This window comes from Chlorocebus sabaeus, chromosome 29, assembly GCF_047675955.1.
Source record: "Chlorocebus sabaeus isolate Y175 chromosome 29, mChlSab1.0.hap1, whole genome shotgun sequence".
NCBI classification, from domain to species: Eukaryota; Metazoa; Chordata; class Mammalia; order Primates; family Cercopithecidae; genus Chlorocebus; species Chlorocebus sabaeus.
In genome coordinates, this window is record NC_132932.1 from 59,226 (window position 1) to 81,093 (window position 21,868).

At 48.3% G+C, this 21,868-nt stretch overlaps 1 protein-coding gene and 1 pseudogene across 1 annotated transcript in view; one reads left to right on the forward strand and one right to left on the reverse strand.

Annotated features, from left to right (window-relative positions):
- LOC140710637 (uncharacterized) overlaps positions 1-17,545 on the forward strand; it is a gene marked incomplete at its 5' end in the record, with an annotated part of 54,642 nt that extends 37,097 nt beyond the window's left edge. The window contains 5 exons of the mRNA XM_073012896.1: positions 4,352-4,454; positions 4,567-4,656; positions 5,089-5,171; positions 5,375-5,572; positions 17,312-17,545. Coding sequence (XP_072868997.1) covers positions 4,352-4,454; positions 4,567-4,656; positions 5,089-5,171; positions 5,375-5,572; positions 17,312-17,385 — 548 coding nt within the window. The remainder of the gene's footprint in view (positions 1-4,351; positions 4,455-4,566; positions 4,657-5,088; positions 5,172-5,374; positions 5,573-17,311) is intronic.
- On the reverse strand, positions 5,869-17,305 carry LOC140710657 (ATP-dependent 6-phosphofructokinase, platelet type-like; annotated as a pseudogene).
- Positions 17,546-21,868: the final 4,323 nt, after the last annotated feature.

Consider the following 21,868-nt stretch of genomic DNA (forward strand, 5'->3'; position numbering starts at 1 on the left):
TGGCTGCCCCTCGGCTGTGTTCATCCCATCTGTGGAAACTGGCCAGACCAGGAGGACAGACTCACAGACATACACTTTTGGGGACCTGTCAGTTGGGTGTGGATGACACAGATCTGTGCAAAAATGTTATATCCCGGAAATTCACTTCCTGTATCCTTGTCCCAGGCAGCTACCCCCATGAGGGACTAAACCAAGGAGGAGACCCCCAGGGTCTGGCTCCAACCTCGCTGGTCCCAACTGATGGTGCCCCAGCCACCCGAGTGGTAGAGAGGGGAAGGCAGGCTTAGGCCTGGGCAGTCTATCCTGATAGGAGAAGGTGCCGGGCCTCCAGGGTGTACGTGTGTCACAGTAGGACCACAGATGGGGAGGTGTGTAGCCAGGTGGGAGGAAATGTGGGGCTGCAGTGGGGGCCCAGAAAGAGCTCTTCTGTAGAAAAGAGGTGTGTGGTCAGCTGTTTTGTTCATTAATTTCCATATTTGTAGGAGATAAACAGATCTGTCTGCTGTGCCAGCAGAAGAGTGGTCTGTTTCCACCATCCAATAGGAAAATGCAGACAGAAAACGCTAAAAATGTGGAGGTTCCCCCTGGGCCAGGGGGAGTCTAGATCTTTTTTTCCTTGTTTTTTGTATTTTATAATCTTTCAACAGTGAGCATGTGTTTTTAATATACAAGTAATAGAAATTTCTCAAGGAGGAGGATGCATGGATGGATTGAAGGCCATCCCTGCTGGTGCTTGTAGAGGCTCCGTCCCCCAGGGTCTGGCTCCAACCTCGCTGGTCCCAACTGATGACGCCCCAGCCACCCGAGTGGCACTGGGTTTCTCCTGGAGGGCCCACACGAGATGGTCATGACTTCTCCCAGCACAGCCCCTGGGAACATGCCCACTCCTTCCTTGATTTCCCACCTGGCCTATTTGACTCCCTTCATCTGCTTTGGGAAATGGCCCATCTGTGGAAGTGGTGACCCGGGGCTGATCTCGCCACGGGCGCCTTTAAGGAGCCTGTGTCTTTGCTGCAGACGCTACCATCATTGTCTGCCCTGCCTTCTGTCAGAGGAGGATGTGTTCTGGAATCATCTAGAATGTGATGTCACCATTCGCAGTGGAAGGCAGATGAAATCAGCCCCGTTCCTGGAAATGTGATGTATCGGAGAGTGTGTGTTTACTTAAGGGATTCCTATAAAACTCAAAGAGTTTGACTTCAGTTTCCTTTTTTTTTTTGGTATCCTGATGTGAGACATTTAAATATTCATTTGCACATTTGCCTTTACAATAGAAATAACATCTTTCTACTTCACCAGATTTTAAAAATGCCACATATGCATTGGAACAAGTTAAGCAGTGTGGTGCTGGAAGTGTTAGATTCCCTCCCCACCACCACTGCTTTCAACCATGTAATCCAAGACAACTGCTTGAAAATTGTGCTTCCTTGTGCTTTTTAGTTTTTGTTAATTAAAAAGAAAATCTCATGCCTGTAAGCCCAGCACTTTGAAGGCAGGAGGATCACTTGAAGCCAGGTGTTTAAGACCAGCCTGGGCAACGGAACTAGACCCTGCCTCTACAGAAATTGTAAAAATAGGCGTGGTGGCACGCATCTGTAGGCCCAGCTACTCAGGAGACTGGTGGGAGGATCCCTTGAGCACAGGAGTTCAAGGCTGCAGTGAGCTGTGATTGCCCTTATGCACTCCAGCCTGGCGACAGAGCAAGATCCCGTCTCTTAAAAAACAAGACCAAAAAAATGGGACCATAATTTATGTGGCATTATTGTACAACTTGATTTTATTTTCATTTTCACTGAATCCAATAATTACTTCATTGTCTATGTTTTTTTATCAGCCATGGTGTTTTAAACTTGCATTTTTTAATCATTAATTTCAGTCTTAAAATCCTTGCATGTTTGATGACTGCTAAATTCCTACATACAGAAATTCGAGAAAAAGGTGGCGCTTACAGTGGAGGCGCAAAACTCAGCCACAGTGGGGTTTTCACCCTTTACTCTTACAGGTGAGCTTTGCTCTAGTTCACACATTGGGACACACACTGTGTTTTAGTCTCCTACTCATGATTATCAGTGTCATTTTCTTCTACTGCAGTGAACTTTAGACAAAAGTTGTTCTATGTGCTGCTTTTCACTTCTCGAGCACTTAGCCACACCCAGCAATGTCCTTTCTGGTGCAAGGATTGGGGCCAGCAGCGTAAACGGGAAGCATTCTGTCTTTAGTAAACCCTGGCTTAAGCCAGCATATTTTGGCAAAACACGGTAGTGCCTCCATCCATGGTTTTGCCTTCCACGGTTTATTACCCAGTCACCCTTGGTCTGAAAATATTAAATGGAGAATTCCAGATATAAACACTTCCAAAGTTTTAAATTGTACACCATTCTTCTAAGCAGTGGGATGAAAGCTGACACTGTCTACGGTACCTGCCTGTTGGTCACTCAGTAGCCATCTAGGTCATCAGATACGCTGTGGGTGTCCAAGAGCTTCTGTTCACAGAACGCTTGTTTTACTTAGCATAACTTTTATTACAGTATAATTGTTGTATTTTGTTAATATCTTGCTGCACCTAATCTATAGACTTTTTCATAGGCATAGGAGAAAAACACAGTATCCATAGTGGCTGTCTGAGGTTGCAACCCTGCTCTGGGGGACCTGGGACACAGGCCCCAGGTGAGGGGCGCGATATAGCCTGAGAACATTCTTAGCTCATTTCATTTGGAGGTGCCTGATGTGGATGCAACTGTTAGCTTTCATAAACATAACACCGTTATTCTAAAATAATAAATTCTTGATTGTGTATGGCTTTGCTGCCCAAGAGAACCTGTATTCTGACACTTTTTAAGAAGGAGTTGGCCAGGCATGGTGGCAAGTGCCTGTGGTCCTAGCTACAGGAGGCTAAGGCGGGAGGATCCCTTGAGCCTAGGGAGGTTGAAGCTGCAGTCAGCAGATTGTGCCACCACACGCCAGCCTGGGCGAATGAGAGCCTGGCTCGTGGATGCAGAGATAGATTAGGTAGGTAGGTAGGTAAGCAGGCACGTAGGTAGAGAAGTCGGTAGCCGTTGCCACCCTGCTGAGTTCTCCCATTTGCTGTGCTGGAAGCCACTCTTCTAGACAAGGATGGGGAAGCAGCTCACAACCCCTCTGCAGCTCTGAGTCAGGGTGGAGGGAGGGCTGGGCTCTTTCCATTTACACAAAGGGAAGTCTGGATCAGCCCCCTCAGACTGATTCCTGTACTGCCCTGGGTGTGTCCTTAAGGGAGATTAAAGGAAAACCTTTGTTTGCTTGATTTTTCCATGTGAGTCTTCTGTAATTTCCTCGTAATCTTGACCTGCCCCCACCCTCCACATCTTTCCTCTCCTGATGTCACAGAGAGGTGGATTTAAATCATCTGGGGAGGACTTTATGCAGACAGACCCTGTCTAAGAGGGAGAACGTGTTGAAAGTCTTATGTGATCGGATTTAAACTTCCACTGAGAGTAATTGAGCAATTTGTCAGGGGGCTGTTTGGACTAGATCAGATGTAAAATAGAGCTGTTAACCCACAGAAGATGTTGAACTGTTAAGTCACAGGTTTGTCATAAACTTGTCCTTTGGTAAAATGCTTGCCTATTTATTTCTCTGGGTTTCCTAGGGACCCAAAAACAATAGAGACACTCCAATCTTTTGGGAAGGTTTACTGGGCAAAATCTGGAAAATTCACGCAGCAAGACATTGACGAAGGCAAACTTTGTCTTCTCAACCGTAGATGCTCCTGTCGCTCCTTCATACAAAGGTATTGTGAATGTAACAGTGAGAATCTCAGTCCACAGCCTCGCAGATGACATTGCTGTTTTCCGAGTTCCCTCATGCACAGGCAGGAGCACCAGCTTCTGGCGCCTCTGTCCTTGCCTGTGATACGATTTCCACGTCTGACACCCTCAATATTGGCCTTGGAAACACGCTTCCCGACATCTGGGCGAGAAGAGTGCATCCTGTCATTTCAGTTTTACTGACCTGAGGCCCAGTGGGGCCAACCCACGGCAGTGACTGGGCTCATTCGTGTGGAAGGATGACGTGACCACGGCCCAGGCCTGGCCACATTACACTGTAGAGCCACTTTTGCTCACAGCATTATCAGCCTCACGCGGTCCTGAATGCATCCACGCTGCAGAAGCAGGCCTTGGTAAGAGTCAGCGTGGCTCGTGGGAGCTAGAGGTCAGGGTGTGATCTCTGGGCTGTTAGACATGACCCTGTGGTTGAAACACGTATGTGAAGTAACAGTGAGATGCACCTGTCCCCTCTGGGACACGAGGGCATAGCCCACTGTGCGAGCTCCTGGGTGGCAGCCCCCCTGTGCCTGTGGTTTGTCTTCTAGGAATGGACCACTTCTTGTACGGCCTCTCGGATGAGATGAAGCAGGCCCACAGGGAGCAGCTCTTCACCATCAGCCACAAGAAGCTCCTGGCCATGAGCGATAGGTGAGTGGGGAGTGGGGAGCGGGGAGTGGGGGAGACAGCATCCGGGATTGGAGACCTTAACGGCACTGAAGTAGAAGCCAGTCCTCACTGACCTCGCCTGCCTTCCTCTCAGGTACCTCGGCACTGGGAAGAGCACGCATGGCCTGGCCATACTCAGACCCGAGAATCCCAAAATCGCCAAGGACCCATCCTGGATCATCAGGTGAGCGGCCCTGGTGCCCCCAACTGTGCAGGAGCCCCTGAGACAATAGGCCTCTAGAGCTGAATATGAAAAGTCAGAAATGCTACTGCTTTTCCAAGAATATTATATCATTCTTAAAGTGTTGCCAACTGATTGGCAAGTCAATCTTAAGAGCGACCAGGAAGATGTCCATTGAAATAGTCATACACGAAATGCCAAAGATGCACCACGTAGAATTTTCACTTTCTACTGACTGAAAGGCTTGTTTTACCTCATTAGTTCTAGAATATTTAAGAATCTAAAAATAAAGGGCAACTCTGATTTAACCTCTGCTTGAGTCATTATCTTAAGTAGCATTTAGGGCTTTTACTAAAAAACAGAAGTAAAATGAAAAGGTACACAAAGGTGTCCCGTGTCTGCCTGTGCTGATTCATGAAACTCGATTACACCGAGGCCCTGTGGGAGCGTCCTCCTAACAGACGGAAGTTCAACGGGGCGGCCGGATGGAAGCAGTCCTGAGAAGCAGGTGGGCTGGGGTGAGTAAGCGCTCGCTTCGTCTTCACAGAGCCAGAAAGGAGAGCCACCACGCCAGCTCTTCTTGGCCGTTGGACTCTGATTTCCCAAACAGCTTGTTTTTGGGGTCTCCTCTCCCTCCACACAGCTCTCCACCGCCGTTTCTGAGGCACAGCTGTGGTCTCCTGCAACCTAGAGCTAAGAGGCAGAAACGCTGTCCCTACAGGAGGTGGGCCCACGAGGGCAGCAGGGCCGTCACGCCAGCACCCATGTCTACTCTGGCAAGAGTCATCAGAGAATTCCAAATTAGGTCCCAGCAAGGACCGTGGCTTGGACTGGACGAGAAACTGGCTATCAGATTTTTCAAACCCCCACCTTGGTGGTTTTAACATGCAGCTAGGATTGCAATCAAGAGGCCGAGTAGGTAAGATTCATGTGTTCTCTTTTACTTTCTAAGGAGAGCAGGAGCCTGGGGTCAAGGCCCAGGGTCCTGGCCTGCTGCTGTGGTTGGAAACTGACACATGGCAATAAACATGGCATTCCCCTTGGCCTGTGTAAACTACTGGCTTTGTTCTCCTTTTATGACTTGTGCATAGTTCAGTGATCCCTACTAAAAATATTTTTATAATCTTTGCCCACAAAAGTGCTGAGAAAACCATTAGTAGCCACCCATAGATTGAGGTTTTAATCTCCTACTTAAAAAACTAAAACGGAGGACTGTTGGAGTTGTAGGCAAACGTTTAATACACACATCTGAAAGCATGAGACACAGTCCAGACAGCACGCACTGGAGCTGGTGGGGCACACGGTCGGTGACAGGTGCTTGCTTGTTAGGTATTAATGTCAATAAATACTTTCAGAAAGTGCTGATAAATAACCTAAGTGTTACAAAAACAGATGGTCCACGGTGAGTCCAGGTTGCAGGTACATGCAGGCAGGACTGGGTCAGACGCTCCAGGGCTGGGCTGCACGTGCTCTAGCTGGCCTGAGTCCGACACATCATAGTTGTCCATGTACTTGGCCAGGATCTTCATGAGGGGCCGCAGCTTGAGCCACCACTGTTCTTTGGGAATCCTGTGCCTGTGGAGGGATGGGGGGACAGCAGTGAGGCTGGGAGATGCCACGGCCAGCACAGTGAGCCGTCTTGCCAGAAACACGGGGTTTGTAGGGTCGGCTGAATCAACTAGATAATAAAGCCAATTTCAGGGTCAAATGAAACCATTGCTTTTATATTTCTAAAAATTCTTCCCAAAGACCTAGTGGTGGTTTCTTATTGTTGTTCTTTTGAGACAGAGTCTCGCTCTGTCCCCAGGCTGGAGAGCAGAGGTGCAGTCTCAGCTCACTGCAACCTCTGCCTCCCAGGTTCAGGCGATTTCTCCTGTCTCAGCCTCCTGAGTAGCTGGGACTACAGGTGTACACCACCACACCTGGCTAATTTTTGTATTTTTAGTAGAGATGGGGTTTCACCATGTGGGCCAGGCTGGTCTTGATCTCTTGACCTTGTGATCCACCCACCTAGGCCTCCCAAAGTGCTGGGATTATAGGTGTGAGCCGCCATGCCTGGCCAAGACCTAGTATTTTTTAACTGAGCTTCAGAAAATCTAGTTCCTCAAACCCCTGAATGAGTTGCCGAAAGCAACAGCAATGGCCATTCTCCTGTCCTGTACTCACGTTGGCTGGGTTTGCTAAGGCAATAAGACCCCAACTTACTCAAAATCCGTTTGCTTCTTCAGCTCTGCCACAGGTTGAAAAATAAGGTTTCTTTTGCTTATTCCCAGCACACAAACGGAATCATCGGTGGTAAATTTTTTTCCTATAAAAGATTTTAAAAAAGATTAACAACACCCTGTCACATGGGCAGGTGGGAGAGCAGAATCATGGGGCGAGATGAGAAGTGAGATTCCTGGCAACCATCCTGAACCTGGCCTGGAAGCCTGGGGGAGGCTGAGAATGGCCAAGAACGGCCGAGAACAGCTGAGAACAACTGCACAGTGTGGCCAGCGCCTGGCCTGGGCAGCTCTGCTCTTGTGGGATTGCCCTGATGGCTTCCTGGAAAGCAGCTTTTGTTTTTCCTCTCAGTGGAGAGAATTTTTCACTAAATAGTGGAATAGGGAAATTACCTTAAGAAATTGATGCCCACGAATACACACACAGAGGAGTGAGAAACATCCATAGCTAAATTAGCAAAAGAAAATCGATGTAGAAAGAATCAGTCAGTTCTTCAAAAAGACAAACCAATTGAAACTGTTCACATCACTGTTTTTTGTAGACTGTCATTCTTCTACGTTGCACATTGGCAGTGATAATGGTTTGCCCTAAAAAAGCACACACCTGGTATGACTGAAGAAAGCTGAGGGGGGTGGGGGCAAGAAAGATGCTGGCACAAACAGCCACTCAGGAATGAGTGGGGACCAGCCACATTGGAACAATTAACAATTGTATTATACAAAATGTCATGTTTTTTAAAACTTTTCAGTTTATCTAAAGATTTGTTAGAATATGTAACTTACAAAACTGATTTAAGGAAAAACATGCATAGTTCTACAAACATGAACAATTCATTCAGCAGCCAAATCTTCCTCAAAACTGGAAGTTCTGACAGATGGAGTTGCAAGGAGGTTGTCCTAACATACATCCAAAAAATAGAAGGCCCCACTTAAACTGTGAGGGAAACTGCGGGCTGATGCTCAAGATCTCCAGAGCAAAAAGCCTGCACAAAAGAACTTCAGGTTGAATCTAGCAGTGATAAAAGAGAACATGTTACCCACGCCCAAGCTGACCTTATCCCAGGAATCCAAGGTTGGTTAAATAGCAACGCTCAGAGACCAGCAGGAGTTAGAACATCACACGCAGCTCAGTACTGGACTGAAGAAGGAACCAGTATACCCTACTTCTCCCCGATAGGACAGCATTTTCACCAAGGCAGACGGCCTCCCTCCGCGGACCCCTTACCTCTGCCCCAGGCCTCCTTGAGTTTCGCAGTGATCCACTCCATAGCTCTGGCAGAGATTTTGGTTCCAAAGTTTCTATCAAATGGAGAGGGTGCCCCACCCTGTTGGTGGTTAGAGTCATATGAAATATCAGTTATACAGTAACACTTTGTTGTTAAATAGAAATGACGATTTCTATTTCACAGAATTCACGTTTTTATTTCTAGGTCTTTATGGATAGCTGGAACAGAAAAAAACACAATCTCTGTTTCCTGTAGCCTGAACTCAGCCTGTTAAGCAAAAGTGTCAAGTGTTCCCCCTGCCCAGTAAGAGGAGGATTTTAATAAATGGAATGAGTCAACTAACAATCTCCAATATTTTAAAATCTTCAATCAGGATTTCATAAACTCATCTGGGGTGGGGATGGGTCGCAGCTTTAAGAATCTGATAAACGTTGTGGATTCTTTAACAAAATCACACATACGCCTCCTATTTCATCATCATTTCAGGGGATTCATCAGCTCTCTGGAATAAATTCACGGGCTCTGGTTTAAAAGTATAAAGAATAGGAGGTTGTGAGGAAGGAGTGTGTGTGAGTTAGGAATGCTGGACCGCTGTGTCCCAGGCTCAGCTCATGACATGTGTGTGCCTGCATGCAGCTCATTCCAGGTCATTCTGATTTGGGGTGAGTGTCAAGTATATTACATGTCTGATAATCCATTTTAAATCTTAGGAAGCTCCAGTTTTTAACTCGATGAAGTGTTTAATTTGAATAAACATTTCCAAGTAGTGGGGTTGTCACTGTTTTCATGAAAGCTGACAGTTCCCTTAAAATCCCCATTACTCAAACCTCACCAACAAAAGAATCCTAAAGCTGGTGATGTTTGGCATGACTTAAAAGTTTAGATGATTTGGCTGGGCATGGTGGGGATCACGCCTATAATCCCACCACTTTGGGAGGCTGAGGTGGGCGAATCACCTGAGGTCAGGAGTTTGAGACCAGCCTGGCCAACGCAGTGAAACTCCATCTCTACTGAAAATACAAAAATTAGTTGTGCATGGTGGTGGACACCTGTACTCCCATCTACTCAGAAGGCTGAGGCAGGACAATCTCTTGAACCTGGAAGAGGTGGAGGTTGCAGTGAGCCAAGATTGCGCCACTGCACTCCAGCCTGGGTAACAGAGCAAGACTCTGTCTCAAAAAAAAAAAAAAAAAAATGTCTCCCAGCTAACTGGGTGTATGCATATACTGCAGATCGTTTTGTTGTATAGTGACAACACACGCGACACATAATGTGACACAACAAACTGACACAGGATGTCGATTTCACCTAAGCCCAGCTAACAGGGAGTGATGAAATCTCGTGCTGTGTTGCTCTTTCCCACCCAGAACGCAAATCATCCCTGTGCCCTAAGTCTCCATGCTGTCTGTGCCTCCTGTCCCTGAGTCACTCAGTAGCCGCCTTGGTTATCAGATGGTTATCAGTACCCACCCCCTCATGTATACAGGGGGCGGGTACTATCCCCAGGTTCAGGCACCCACTGGAGACTTGGGACACATTCCCTGAGGCTAAGAGGGATGACTATTTCCTTCTTCCTTCATAAACATCAGGTGCTAATTAGAGAAATGATTTTAAGATATCTAAAAGAGTAAGACTATAAAGCAAAAATTTTAGTTGTCTAAATGCGGGCAAGTCTGTAGAGCAACACACCACGACTCTGTTCTGCAACTGCTCAGCGTATAGTGCACTCCAGCGGCAAAGAAATTACCACTCATCCAGCCCAAAGTCACAGAGCAGAATCTAAGAACCGCAGTGTTACGGTGACCATAAGATCAGCCCTGGTCTCTCACTCACCTGAGCACAAGGCCCCTCTGGATAGTAGTCTTCATTTTCTGCGTCAGGCGCTCCACATTGGACTGGAAAAGAGCATTTTGTTAATCAGACAATAAACTTCTGCTAAGCACCTACTGTGTGCCAGGTCCTGCAGGGCGGGAAGTGCCAACCACACGTGGTGGTGAGCGTGGCCAAGGAGGCTGCAAGCTCTCACAGCTTGGGTCTCGGGGAGCCTCCCCAGGCAGCGAGAGCACGTCTGCAGCAATGAATGCTGAGCACAGGGCACTGATGTGAGCAGCCCTCACAGCGGCCACTAGAAACGCCTTCCGGAATCAACAGGGTCCCTCTGAAGATGATAATTCCGTGACTGGCCTAGTGCTCATTCATGGCTCTATTGCTCCTTATTTTCATGACGATGTTCTCTCGGCGCTCTCAGAGGAAAAGAGCGACCTGTGGCCTTTCAATGGAATCTCCTATGACGGCCTGATGAACAGTGTCTGATCAGAGAATTTTGTAAACTCTCATCGACACACAGATTTCTTAAGGAACAGATTGTCTTAGAAAAGGGTAACATCCTATATCAGATCATCTTGGGAGGATTACAAGAGGGAAGTAATTCTCTAATGACTCATCCTAAGAAAATGGAGATTTTTACATCTAATCAATCTGTCACTGGGCACGGTGGCAGAATTTCACAAAGTAGGAGCCTGGGCGCAGTCGCTCACGCCTGTAATCCCAGCTCTTTAGGAGGCCAAGGCGGGTAGATTGCCTGAGGTCAAGAGTTTGAGACCAGCCTGGCCAACATGGTGAAACCCCGTCTCTACTAAAAATACAAAAATTAGCCGGGCATGGTGGCAGGTGCTGTAGTCCCACCTACTTGGGAGGCTGAGGCAGGAGAATCACTTGAAGCCAGGAGGCTGAAGTTGCAGTGAGCTGAGATTGTGCCACTGCACTCCAGCCTGGGTGACAGAGCAAGCGTCCATCTCAACAACAACAAAAAAAAATCATAATTTCTCTTCTGAAGCTCTTGCCAGGTTGAATGCTGGTGAGGCAGGATCTTTGGACAGATTTCTGAAATACGGTCATGAGTCACATAACAGGGGGATATGTTCTGAGAAATGCATTGCTAGGTGACTTGAGCCTTGTGCAAACATCCTACAGTGAACTCTCACAAACCCAGGAGGCAGGGCCTGCCACATATCTGTTGTTCCTGACTACAAACCTAAATGTCTGAGACTGTTGAATACTGCAGGCAATTGTGTATCTAAACATGTCTAGATGTAGAAAAGCACAGTTAAAAATATATATATATGTATATAACATATGTTTTTTAATATATATAATCTTTCTATAAAAGATAAATAACAGTGCACCTGTTTGGGGCAGCTCCAATATCATCTTATGGGACCCACCGCTGACAGAAACATCATGATGAAGTGAATGACTCCACAAGTATTTAATATGACATAGTGAAGAAATTCGTGATTCACATGTCACATAATTAGTGACAACGCCAAGGCCCTTTTTACTTGATCTACTTGGCCCAGAAACAAGTAACATCCTAACCTTTTAAAAGACAATGGTGCCGGGTACAGTGGCTCACGCCTGTAATCCCAGCACTTTGGAAGGCCAAGATGGGCAGATCACGAGGTCAGGAGTTCGAGACCAGCCTGACCAAGAAGGTGAAACCCCATCTCTATTAAAAATACAAAAATTATCTGGGCATGGTGGCACGTGCCTGTAATCCCAACTACTCGGGAGTCTGAGGCAGGAGAATTGTTGGAACCTGGGAATCGGAGGTTGTAGCGAGCCGGGATCATGCCACTGCATTCCAACCTGGGTTGCAGAGCAATATATAACATTATATATTTATTTATATAACTAACTAAAGACAATTGTTCAAGTTGCATTTTATCTGCCAAGGCCTGTCATCCTGCATGGAGTTTAACTGAACACTGCAGGGTCCAGGCCTGGATTCTGCTGTGCCATCCAAGCAGGGGCAGACCCCGGGCTCGGTGACACTCTTCCCTAAAAGAGCCACAGATGCCAAAAAACCACGGCCGTGTGTGTGTCAGTTTAGAGGCAGACGCAGCATCAGAGGCCTCAAGATTTAAAAGAAGCTGCAGCAAGCTTCAGAGCCAGTTGCAGACGTGGGTGGTGATTGTTAGCGGAGGCGCTCAAATCGTTTGTGACAGAAGTGAGAAAACATTAACTACACAACAGACTACATCAAAAAAACAAGCTCGTGTTTCACACAAGAGACTAGAAGGTGTCCTCAACCAGGCACGTCCGCCTTCACCTGACACATGGGAGAGGCATCTGGGCAATGCGAAGGGCATCAAGCATGGCGTGTTCTGTAGTACCTGTCTCCATGCCCCCTCGAAAAGCAAACCACCCTAGATACGATGTTTCACTCCACAGCACCGAGTGGATCCAAAGGGGACGGTCCCCCTAGGCCAGCCCCCGTCACATACCTGCAGATCCCTGATGTCGAAGGGCTCTTCGAAAATGTATGCGGCATCGGCTCCGGCCGTGAGCCCCCCATGTTGGCCAGGTAGCCACGGTAGCCGCCCATGGACTTGATGAACACGCGCCGCTTGGTTCCGCTGGCGGACTGCTTGATGTGGTCGCAGGTCTGGTCACAGAGATCAGTCACTCCAGCCCAGGGCCAGGGTGCACCCACCATCCCAGAGCTCCCCGACGAGTAAGTGCAGCAAGGGCCTCCACCGCGCCTGAGCATGCGGTCCCAGCATCGCAGAGGTGAAGGGTGTACAGCAGCCGGGATGTGCCCTTGGAGTGGGTGTGAACATGCCCCCAACCCCCCCACCCCACCGTGGCAGCCACCTGGAGATGACCTCAATGACCTGTGGTGGGGGCCTGGCCATCTGCCGCTCCCTTCTCCCAGGACCCATAAGAGGAGACTGAAAAGACGACCCCACAAGCCAGCTCACTCCACGCTGCTCTCTGTCCCTGCTGAAGCAGCTTTCACCAGACACGGACACCGTTAGGTGTGAGCTGAGAAGTTAGGGGGCTCTCACCTACCAGCTTAGTCCATGGGAACAGCTGTGATCTTCTATTTTCTTCCATTAAAGCTCCCTGTGATTTTAGATCTGTGGCCATCTTCCATTCATCAGTGAATGTTACGTTTATAGAAACTCTACTCAAAGGCAGACGGTGGTTCTTAGACCCAGGTGCCTGGGGAGTCTTTCGGATGCATAGGCATCAGGTCCCCAAGTGAAATGTCTGCCATCCGCCCTCCACGAGGACCCAAGCTCAGTGGGGAGAAAAGCAGCAGAGAAATGCATCGGCCACCTTCCCACCCACACACGAGTCCGGGCTGCAGCGCCCTCTCCTGGGACTCTGCAAAACCTCTGCCTGGGCCTCAGCTCCCATCCCGGCACCCTCCAATCTGTTCACACAGACTGGAGACCCATCTATAAAAAACATAAATCTGATCCAGTCATTCAAAACCCTTTGGCTCACTTCAAGTACACGTCAAGACTTTCTCGGGAATCCCTGGCCCCGCCTGCTTCTGATACCAGGTCCCGCTCTAGATCCAGCAACCTCAGGTCCTCCTGGGGCCTCTGGATATGCTGGCTGCTGTGTGCATTCAGGTACAGTGGTGGGCGGGAGAGCAGCCCCCAAAAGAATCCCGGTCCTAATGCCTGGAACCTGAGAACGTTCCCTCATGCGGTGATAAAGGAATCCTGAGGACTATCCAGGTGCGCCCTAAGTGCCACCACTTGCATCAGCAGATGAGGGGTGTAGAGGCCCTGGAGCAGGATGCTGCACACCTACATGGGAGGCGGCGGCACCAGGGAACAAGGCGGGCAAGGCCCGCAGCTCTGGGCACCTGAATGGGCCACGAGGGACTCTCCTGGAGCAAACACTGGCCTCAGTCCATGGCTCCTGCCTTCCAGAACTGTGTGACAGTGAGTATTATTTTCCAGCCCCAGGTGTGTGGTCAGGGTCACAGCAGCCACGGAACACACACAGGCACCTTCCTCAGCTCTGACCAGGAGGGAAATGTCATTTTCTCACGAAAATGCCGCCTGGTTTCTAATGGCAAAGTTCGTCTGTCAGGGGTTCTCGGGGCACCCCATGTCCTCTCTTCATAGAAATCACCCTGGAGTCTCTCCCTGCAGTTAGCTCGTGGTTATTTGACTTGCAGTCCTCACTAGGCTACAAATTCCATGAGGGCAGGAACTGTGGGCTGGACTTCCACCACTGCACCATCAGCAGGACCCGGCCAAGCACCCACAGCAGGCGCTCAAGAAATGCTTGTCTCTGAATGACATAAGCACAGTATTCTCCAGCCAGCCAGCCATCCTGGTCAAGGGCTGATCCTGCAGGATTCCCTAACCGGCCTCCATGGGACTCAGCCAAGAGTAAAAGCATGAAGTGGGGGTGTGGACTTGAGACTGGGGGCCACATGAGAGTCTGTGCACCAAAGTTTAACACCCACTGGGAAATTTTCACTTGAGATCTTCGGATGAAATTTTAAAACACACTTTGTTGAATAAACACAGGCTTCATTAAACCATTCCAACCTATACTTCGTTTCTTTGGCAGATTCTTTTCCTCCCAAAATAATTGGTTGATGTGTTCAAAAGTGAACACGGGCTCTAGTTAGCGGGCCACTTTGCATTGTGTAGAAGCCGAGATGGGGAGAGAAACAGGCAATGGGAAGAATTCCCATCTTTGTGCTTAGGAAGGACAGAGGACAGAAGCCCGTCAAGGGTCCAAAGAGCCCACAACTGCCTTCTTGAAGGGCCAGTGCAGAATTCTGAGGGTGTCACTGTTCCACCTGTACTGGGTTCTCTCTCTAATTGCGATCTAAGACTTAGGATGTCGTAAGGCTTTAAGACTTGCCCTTTGTCTTAGAGAATCCCGGGCATGGGAAGGAAAATGTGGGTGGGGCATCAGGACCCCCAGAGCCACAAAGCTTTATGGGTTATTTTTCCAACTGAATCTCCCCCGCAGCCCACCCTGAGGTGGGGAATTACTGTCACTCATTCAAAGAATGACATCAACCACTTAATGACAAAAGAATTCTGCAGGTAAGCAGCTCTCCCAAGAGGCTGATTTGTGCCCGAGCGTGTCTGAGTTCTAGTCCCACCAGGCTGCTGCTGTGGGTGCGTGGAACAGCGCAGCGCTGACACCTGAGCCACGCCCCCGATCGTGTGCTCCTCTGAGTGTAAACACAGTGACAGCTGGGACGGAAGAGTCCGCCTTTACTGGAGCTCAGATACAGCTTTCCTGAACTCTCTCATTACCTAGATGGTGTCTTAAACCTGAATTAGCTTCTAAAAATAGCAAGTCCCTCCGGCGGTGCCTCAGGCAATTAGTCAAAGTAGTACTGACAAGAAGAAGGCTGATCCCAAGCATGGCCCTGCCTGCCTGCAGTGTTTCAAGCCTGGACATCTAGAAACTGCTAAAGGAGAGCAAAGCCAGCGATGGCCGGACCCTAACGACATTCAGTGAACAGGAGTCAAGCGCGGGGCCCAAGGAAGTCCATGGAACGAGCCGTTGCCAACCTCTGCAAAGCCAGTAGAGCACCAGGGAACACGACAGGGAGAAGCCCAGGAGAGAGATGGCCCTCAGCTCGAGTGGGAGGCACAGGAGGCTGCAGTTGACCTCACGGCCCCTCCGCTCCCTTCCCTGCACTGGAACTCAGTTCTGAAGGAAGAACCCGGAACAGAACTGCTGTTTTCCGAGGTTCTGTGCCAAGCTGAACTAAGGAGTCTCCAACAGGGCTGGGAGTTTTCATGCAAACTCTGGAGCTGGTTTGGACGTGAACATCTAAGGTAAAGGCCAGCGGCTGCTCTCCAGGAGGCACCAGGCGGCCAAGTCACTGATGTAACCCCATGTGCCAAGGGGGCCACTGTCCCATTTGCAGATGAGGACCCTCTCTGGGTCAGCTTATCAGGGACCGGAGGGGGCCACCATGAGGGTGTCAGCACCACGCCCATGACTGGCAGAATCCACTCCTTCCAAAGCACATATTGGTGAAACTGCCTGCCCAGGAGGGCATGATCTCGGCTCTCTTCAGAACCTCTCGTCTCACCAGGAAGGCTGTGGTTCCAGGCAGTGGCCCCCAGTGGGCACGCCTCTGTCCCAGAGCTCGTACGTACCAGGCACTCAAACCCCTTCCTGCAGGCTCCCACAGCTGACCCTGCGGCCTCGCTACTCAACGCAGGCGGGAGAGGCAGTCTCCAGAGAAATGGTGCTCACCACTCCCCTAGTCTAGCAGGGATAGAAACACGACCCCAAGGACTGGATATATCCTCTCACTTTTAATCAATAAAGACAGGTTCTTCCTAAGGCAGAGAAGCTAAAAAATTTACCCTGTTCTGGCCAGTGTGACTGACATAAAGCCAAGCTAGAAAAGGGTGAGGGGGAAATCTGGCTCATTCTTAACACAGAAGAAACACACTGCTAAAATAAATGAAAGAAAGCAATGGGAGGAAATGATGTTTCTTGCATTTGAAACATCAACTTGCTTTGTTCAAGAGGTTTAAGACACACGTAAGCCATGCTCCACACACACGGCCGGCCGTTTCTGAAGTCAGTGTTTCTGGAACAAAACCCTTGGCCTGCCCAGTGAACATTCACACTGAGCACACTGTCGCGAGGCTGCTTGGCCAGCCAGCAGGGGGCAGGAGAGAGCCGCAGGTGCCATGTGGGGTCCCTGCAAACTGGCCTCACTCCCTCAGTCAAGGGCCTTGCCTCTTGCCAATCCAGGGGCTTCCTCCAAGGGGAAGCGGCCTCTTCAGCTGCCACCGCACTGACTTCAGAAGGCTTAGCCAATGGGACAATAGATTCAACAGAGTTCCATGTTGTTAAGGGAAACTTCTGTTACCAGGCAACCTTAGTATCATATTCAATGTAAAATAACCAACAAGATCGTTTCCAAACAAACATGCTAGTAGTGCCTTATCCTTCAATGCTGCTTAAACACGGAGAAGAATGAGGAAAAAAGAGCATGGCACTTACTTCTTAAAAAATAACACCTCTTCCAGGTTCCTTTTACCCATATCATAAAGACTTACAACTGGATTCCCTACAGGAAGGTGGAGTGGGGGTGGATCCCCACGCTGACCCAGCCTCCCCCCAGGTCAGTCACCCGCCCCTCACCGCGGGGTTCACAGCTCTCCAGACACTGTCTCCTCAACAAAGAAAGGTGGCATCTCTGAGATCTCTTCACAGGGAGCACCCAAACGGGAGCTAGAGAGACAGACACACCCACAACTGCTGTAAAATCCAGAAACGCAATACATATTTAAGGACTTCATTATTAGTTATTTAAAACTTGAAGAACAAAGTGAGCCTGCTTTTAACCTCTCTGCCACAATAACATCGTGTACGTCTGTCTTTTACCGTTTGTTCCTTCTCCAGCTGCTGCCGCCTGGCTGGCCGCCTGCAGAAGAGCCGCCTCCGGTACTCCTGCGAGGCCCTCGGTAAAAGCGTGAGCACCACGATCACATCTCAGGACGCTGCACACTTTAGGGTCGCCCACAGACCGCCATTGCCAATGCCTGGAAGGCACTGAACGGGCCCTCCTGCTCTTTGTAAATGTCACCTCTCGTAAGCTATGTTGTGTTGAAAATTTTTAACTGCAGTCCACACATACTTCTTTGTTTCTGTCTTGCTTTTATCCTAGAGGCATATTATTATGGAAAATTAAGTTTGCAAGTGTGAAGGGTTTTCTGAAAATCGACTTCTAATCCTGGAAGGACCAAAAAAAAAAAAACTGCCAGATGTGGTGCTCACGCCTGTAATGTCAGCAGTTTGGGAGGCCGAGGCAGGCAGATCGCTTGAGCCCAGGAGTTTGAGACCAGCCTGGAAAACATGGCAAAACCCTGTCTCTACTAAAATTACAAAAAAAAAAAAAAAAAAAAAAAAGGATTAGCTGGGCGTGGTGACATGTGTCTATTCCCAGCTACTCAGGAAGCTGAGATGGGAGGATCACCTGAGCCCAGGAGGTAAAGGCTGTAGTCAGCCAAGGTTTGCGTCACTGCACTCCAGTTTGGGCGACAGAGTGAGACCACTTCTCAAAAAAAAGCAAAAACTGTATAAATCAGTACAGAAGGGAACTGGCTGGGCACGGTGGTGCACGCCTGTAATCTCAGCATTTTGGGAGGTTGAGGTGGGCAGATCACAGCTGAGGTCAGGAGTTTGAGACCAACCTGGCCAATATGGCAAAACCCCATCTCTAATAAAAACACAAAAATTAGCCGGGCATGGTAGTGGGTGCCTGTAATCTTAGCTACTCAGGAGGCTGAGACAGGAGAATCACTTCAACCCTGGAAGCAGAAGTTGCGATGGGCCGAGATTGCACCACTGCATGCCAGCCTGGGCAACAAGAGCAAGAGTCTACTTCCAAAAATAAAAATAAAATAAAAATAAAATAAAAATACAAAAAAGAGAGCTAATGCTTTTCATTTAAGGGAAGGGAGAAGAACATTCAGTATTTACACATCTCACGCACACATCTGCAGTGGTGCCCTGAAGTATTCAAAGATACACATTCCTACAAACATAGCTCAAAACCACTCACCAAGTTACATGCTAAAAGCACATGCATTGGAAGAATGCTACATTATATTTTTTAAGCATCTGTATCCAATATTTTAGCATACTGTCAATTTTCTCTTCAGGTGCTGTATGCCTAAATTATTACATCTTTAGTCATTCATTTTAGAATTTATGACTTGCTTTAGACAAAAGAAATATATTTGAACATAAGCTACTAACTTAATGACTTAGGGGAAAAATTACTAAATTAACTTAGAAGTTAAACTTTGCAAACTGAATTTGTTGGACCTCATGTAAGCTAGATCATCAGTTTTTTAAATTGTTGTGTGTTTCCCTTGAGGATGGAAGTCTCTTTTCTCTCATGCACTGTGCACACCACTGCAGCCCGCGTCTCTCGTCCACTGCACCACAGTGCGACCTGCAATTCACACTGTACCACGCCTTCCACACTTTACCTGAAAGTCACTAAGTATAACCAAGGAGGAAATGAAAAGCAGATAAATGACCTCCACCCCCAAATCTAGCATACAAATGTTAAACATTCATCCAAGTAAAACCAAAAACCCCTGTTAGTTCACGATTGTAACTGGTAGAGTTATGTGCATGGCAATTGAAAGTCTCAAGAAAAAGTTTATACAAAAAGACATCTGCAAACATCGACAGTGCAGAGAGGACTTCACTCTGCATCCAGCCTGTCCTGGAAGCCACGGCCAAATGCCAGGTTGTATAGATCCGAAAAGCAGAAAAAAAAACACAAGTGTTGAAATGTGTACAGTCTTAGCAATGTACAACTTCGATGTAGGATGTGCAGAAACCTTGAATTTCCAATCAGAAAACAGGAACATGAGCAAGTTCCCCAGCAGCGCCCACCTTCTGCCTACGCCACGTTTAACAGGAATGCTGGCCACCTCCGGGGGGAGAGGCTTCCTGGTCACATTGGCTCTGGCAGCCGCACAGCTGGCCCTGCCACAAACACCTGTCTAATACTGAAGAACCACCCGCTCCCTGGGCTTTGCTCACTCTAGCCGAGAGAGCGTATTTACAGAGTATATTATCAACTGAGTCCTCGTTCAATGCGTCAAGGTTGTTGAAAGCAGGGCAACCCCATTCCTGGCCCAATTAAGTGAACTGAGCAGAGCAAATGGCCCCAGTTGGATGGCACTCAGTCACGACAGCAGCGGCCACTATTCACAGGGCACTGGCTTCGTGCCTGGAACAGTTCCAAGCATCTTCTTTCTGTCCGAGGAATGTGCACTGCAACCCTGTGGGGCTATTTGCAACGTCCACCAGAGTTCTGAGGCAGCCAAGTCCAGGCTGTCTGTGGGCCTCCCCGTGTGGCCGTTCACATCCCCTGCAGACCAGACCTCACTGCAGGGACCGCAGGGACCGTGGGTTCCAGGGCTGCCTTGAGGCACATGCCCCCTTCGCCACCTCTTCCTGGCCCCTGACACCAACCCTTACCACTGCTGCCAACACTTTATTTTCTCATGGCTCCTGAGGGGCCTGTTCTTTCTGCCCTTCCCTGCTCTTGGCTTGGAGGACGCCCACATCAACGCCAACGCTCACCTATCCCTACTCCCGCGTCCGGCTTGGAGGACGCCCACATCAATGCCAACGCTCACCTATCCCTACTCCCGCGTCCGGCTTGGAGGGTGCCCACATCAACGCCAACACTCACGTAATCACCACCCCTTCCATGGGACTTCATGCCTAGGAGTCTCAGTATCAGAAAGTCAGATTCCTGTGCTTGTTGGAGAATTTCTTCCCATCATGGAAGTGAAGGAGATACAATTCTAGGTGCCTGCAATAACCTCATTTCCACAGCTAAGCAACTTCAGTAGTAGCACAAAACAAAAAAGTTTTTTTTTTTTTAACTTATTTTATACAAGCTAAATATAATTTAATTTTTACATCCACGTTCTCATCAGCTCCCACCTGGTGAGCAGGCGAATAGTAATTTTCAAAGAAACAAATTGTTCTATAATTTCAACGCTTAGCATTATCACTATTAAGCAAGAATTATCCCAAAAATACACGATCGTGTTCTCACATTCAAAAATTGATTGTCACACAGTGAAATAGCACTTACTGCAAAGGAATGTTTCTTTTCAGGTTTCTGTTCTGGGGAAAAAAAAAAAGATTTCTGGCAAAGAGATAAACATTAATTATGTAACTATCCAAAATGCGTCCGAGAAAAATAATGTCATCCAATTAGTTCTTTAAAGTGTTACAAATGCAGCTCAGTTTTAATAGTAATTCATCCATAATTATCAAAAGAATCTTTAAAAATCTTAATACTGAAAGAATAACCATAAATGGATACAAAACACAAAGCAGAAGAGTTAACATTTGGGGTAGGTTTTGGCCCATATTTTTAACATATGCATAGTTACTTACTTAGCTGAAGTATATCCCTCTCCTCCTAGGCTCTTCAAGCCTGATTTTCAAACATAGACTGGCTTTTGGTTCATGAAGACAGCTTTAGAAGATGTCAGGATTGGGCCGGGCGCAGTGGCTCAAGCCTGCAATCTCAGAATTTTAGGAGGCCAAGGTGGGCCGATCACTTGAGGTAAGGAGTTCGAGACCAGCCTGGCCAATATGGCAAAATCCTGCCTATATTAAACATTTTTGTAATTAACCAAGCGTGGTGGCACACACCTATAATCCCAGCTACTCAGGAGGCTGAGGCAGAGAGAACTGCTTGAACCTAGGAAGCGGAGGTAGCAGTGAGCCAAGATGGCACCACTGCACTGCAGCCTGGGCGACAAAGTGAGACTGTCTCAAACAAGATCTTAGCCCTTAGAAAAGGCTGTGAGCATCCCTGGCCCCAGCCAACCCAAGCAATCACATGGTAATGGTTATCATCTGATTTTGACACAATAAAGTTTTATTATCCTCTCTAAACACAATGGTAAACTGTTGCCATCAGCCCACAGAAACTCCCAGCACCCAGTAACACTGGACTAACAAGATTAATGGGCCACATACGCAGGGTTCAGCTGCAGAAAGTGATGGCACCAAGAATGGTGTGTGCTCAAACCAGTCCCCACCCAACCAAGCCCCTTCTCCTTTTCCCCACTGGATTCATCAAATCAAATCTCGCTGTCCTTGGCAAACATACCATTAATTTATTTGCTGCCCAGAACAAAAGCACACTTCCAGTTAACATGACACCCCCGCTATGATAGAACAGCCTTAATTCAGATATGACATGGAGGAACAGAGGGAGGAGGGGTCGAGGGCCGTTCTGGAATCCACAGCTGTTTTCTGGGGAAGGCCTCTGTCCCACCCGAGCCTGACACTCGTGCCACACTGTCCCCCGTGGTGTCTGAAAGCTCCATGAAGACAGGGTCACTCTGAGCCCTTCACACCCACAATGCCAAAGAGGAGCAGGTGTTCAGGAAAAGTCTCCTGCTA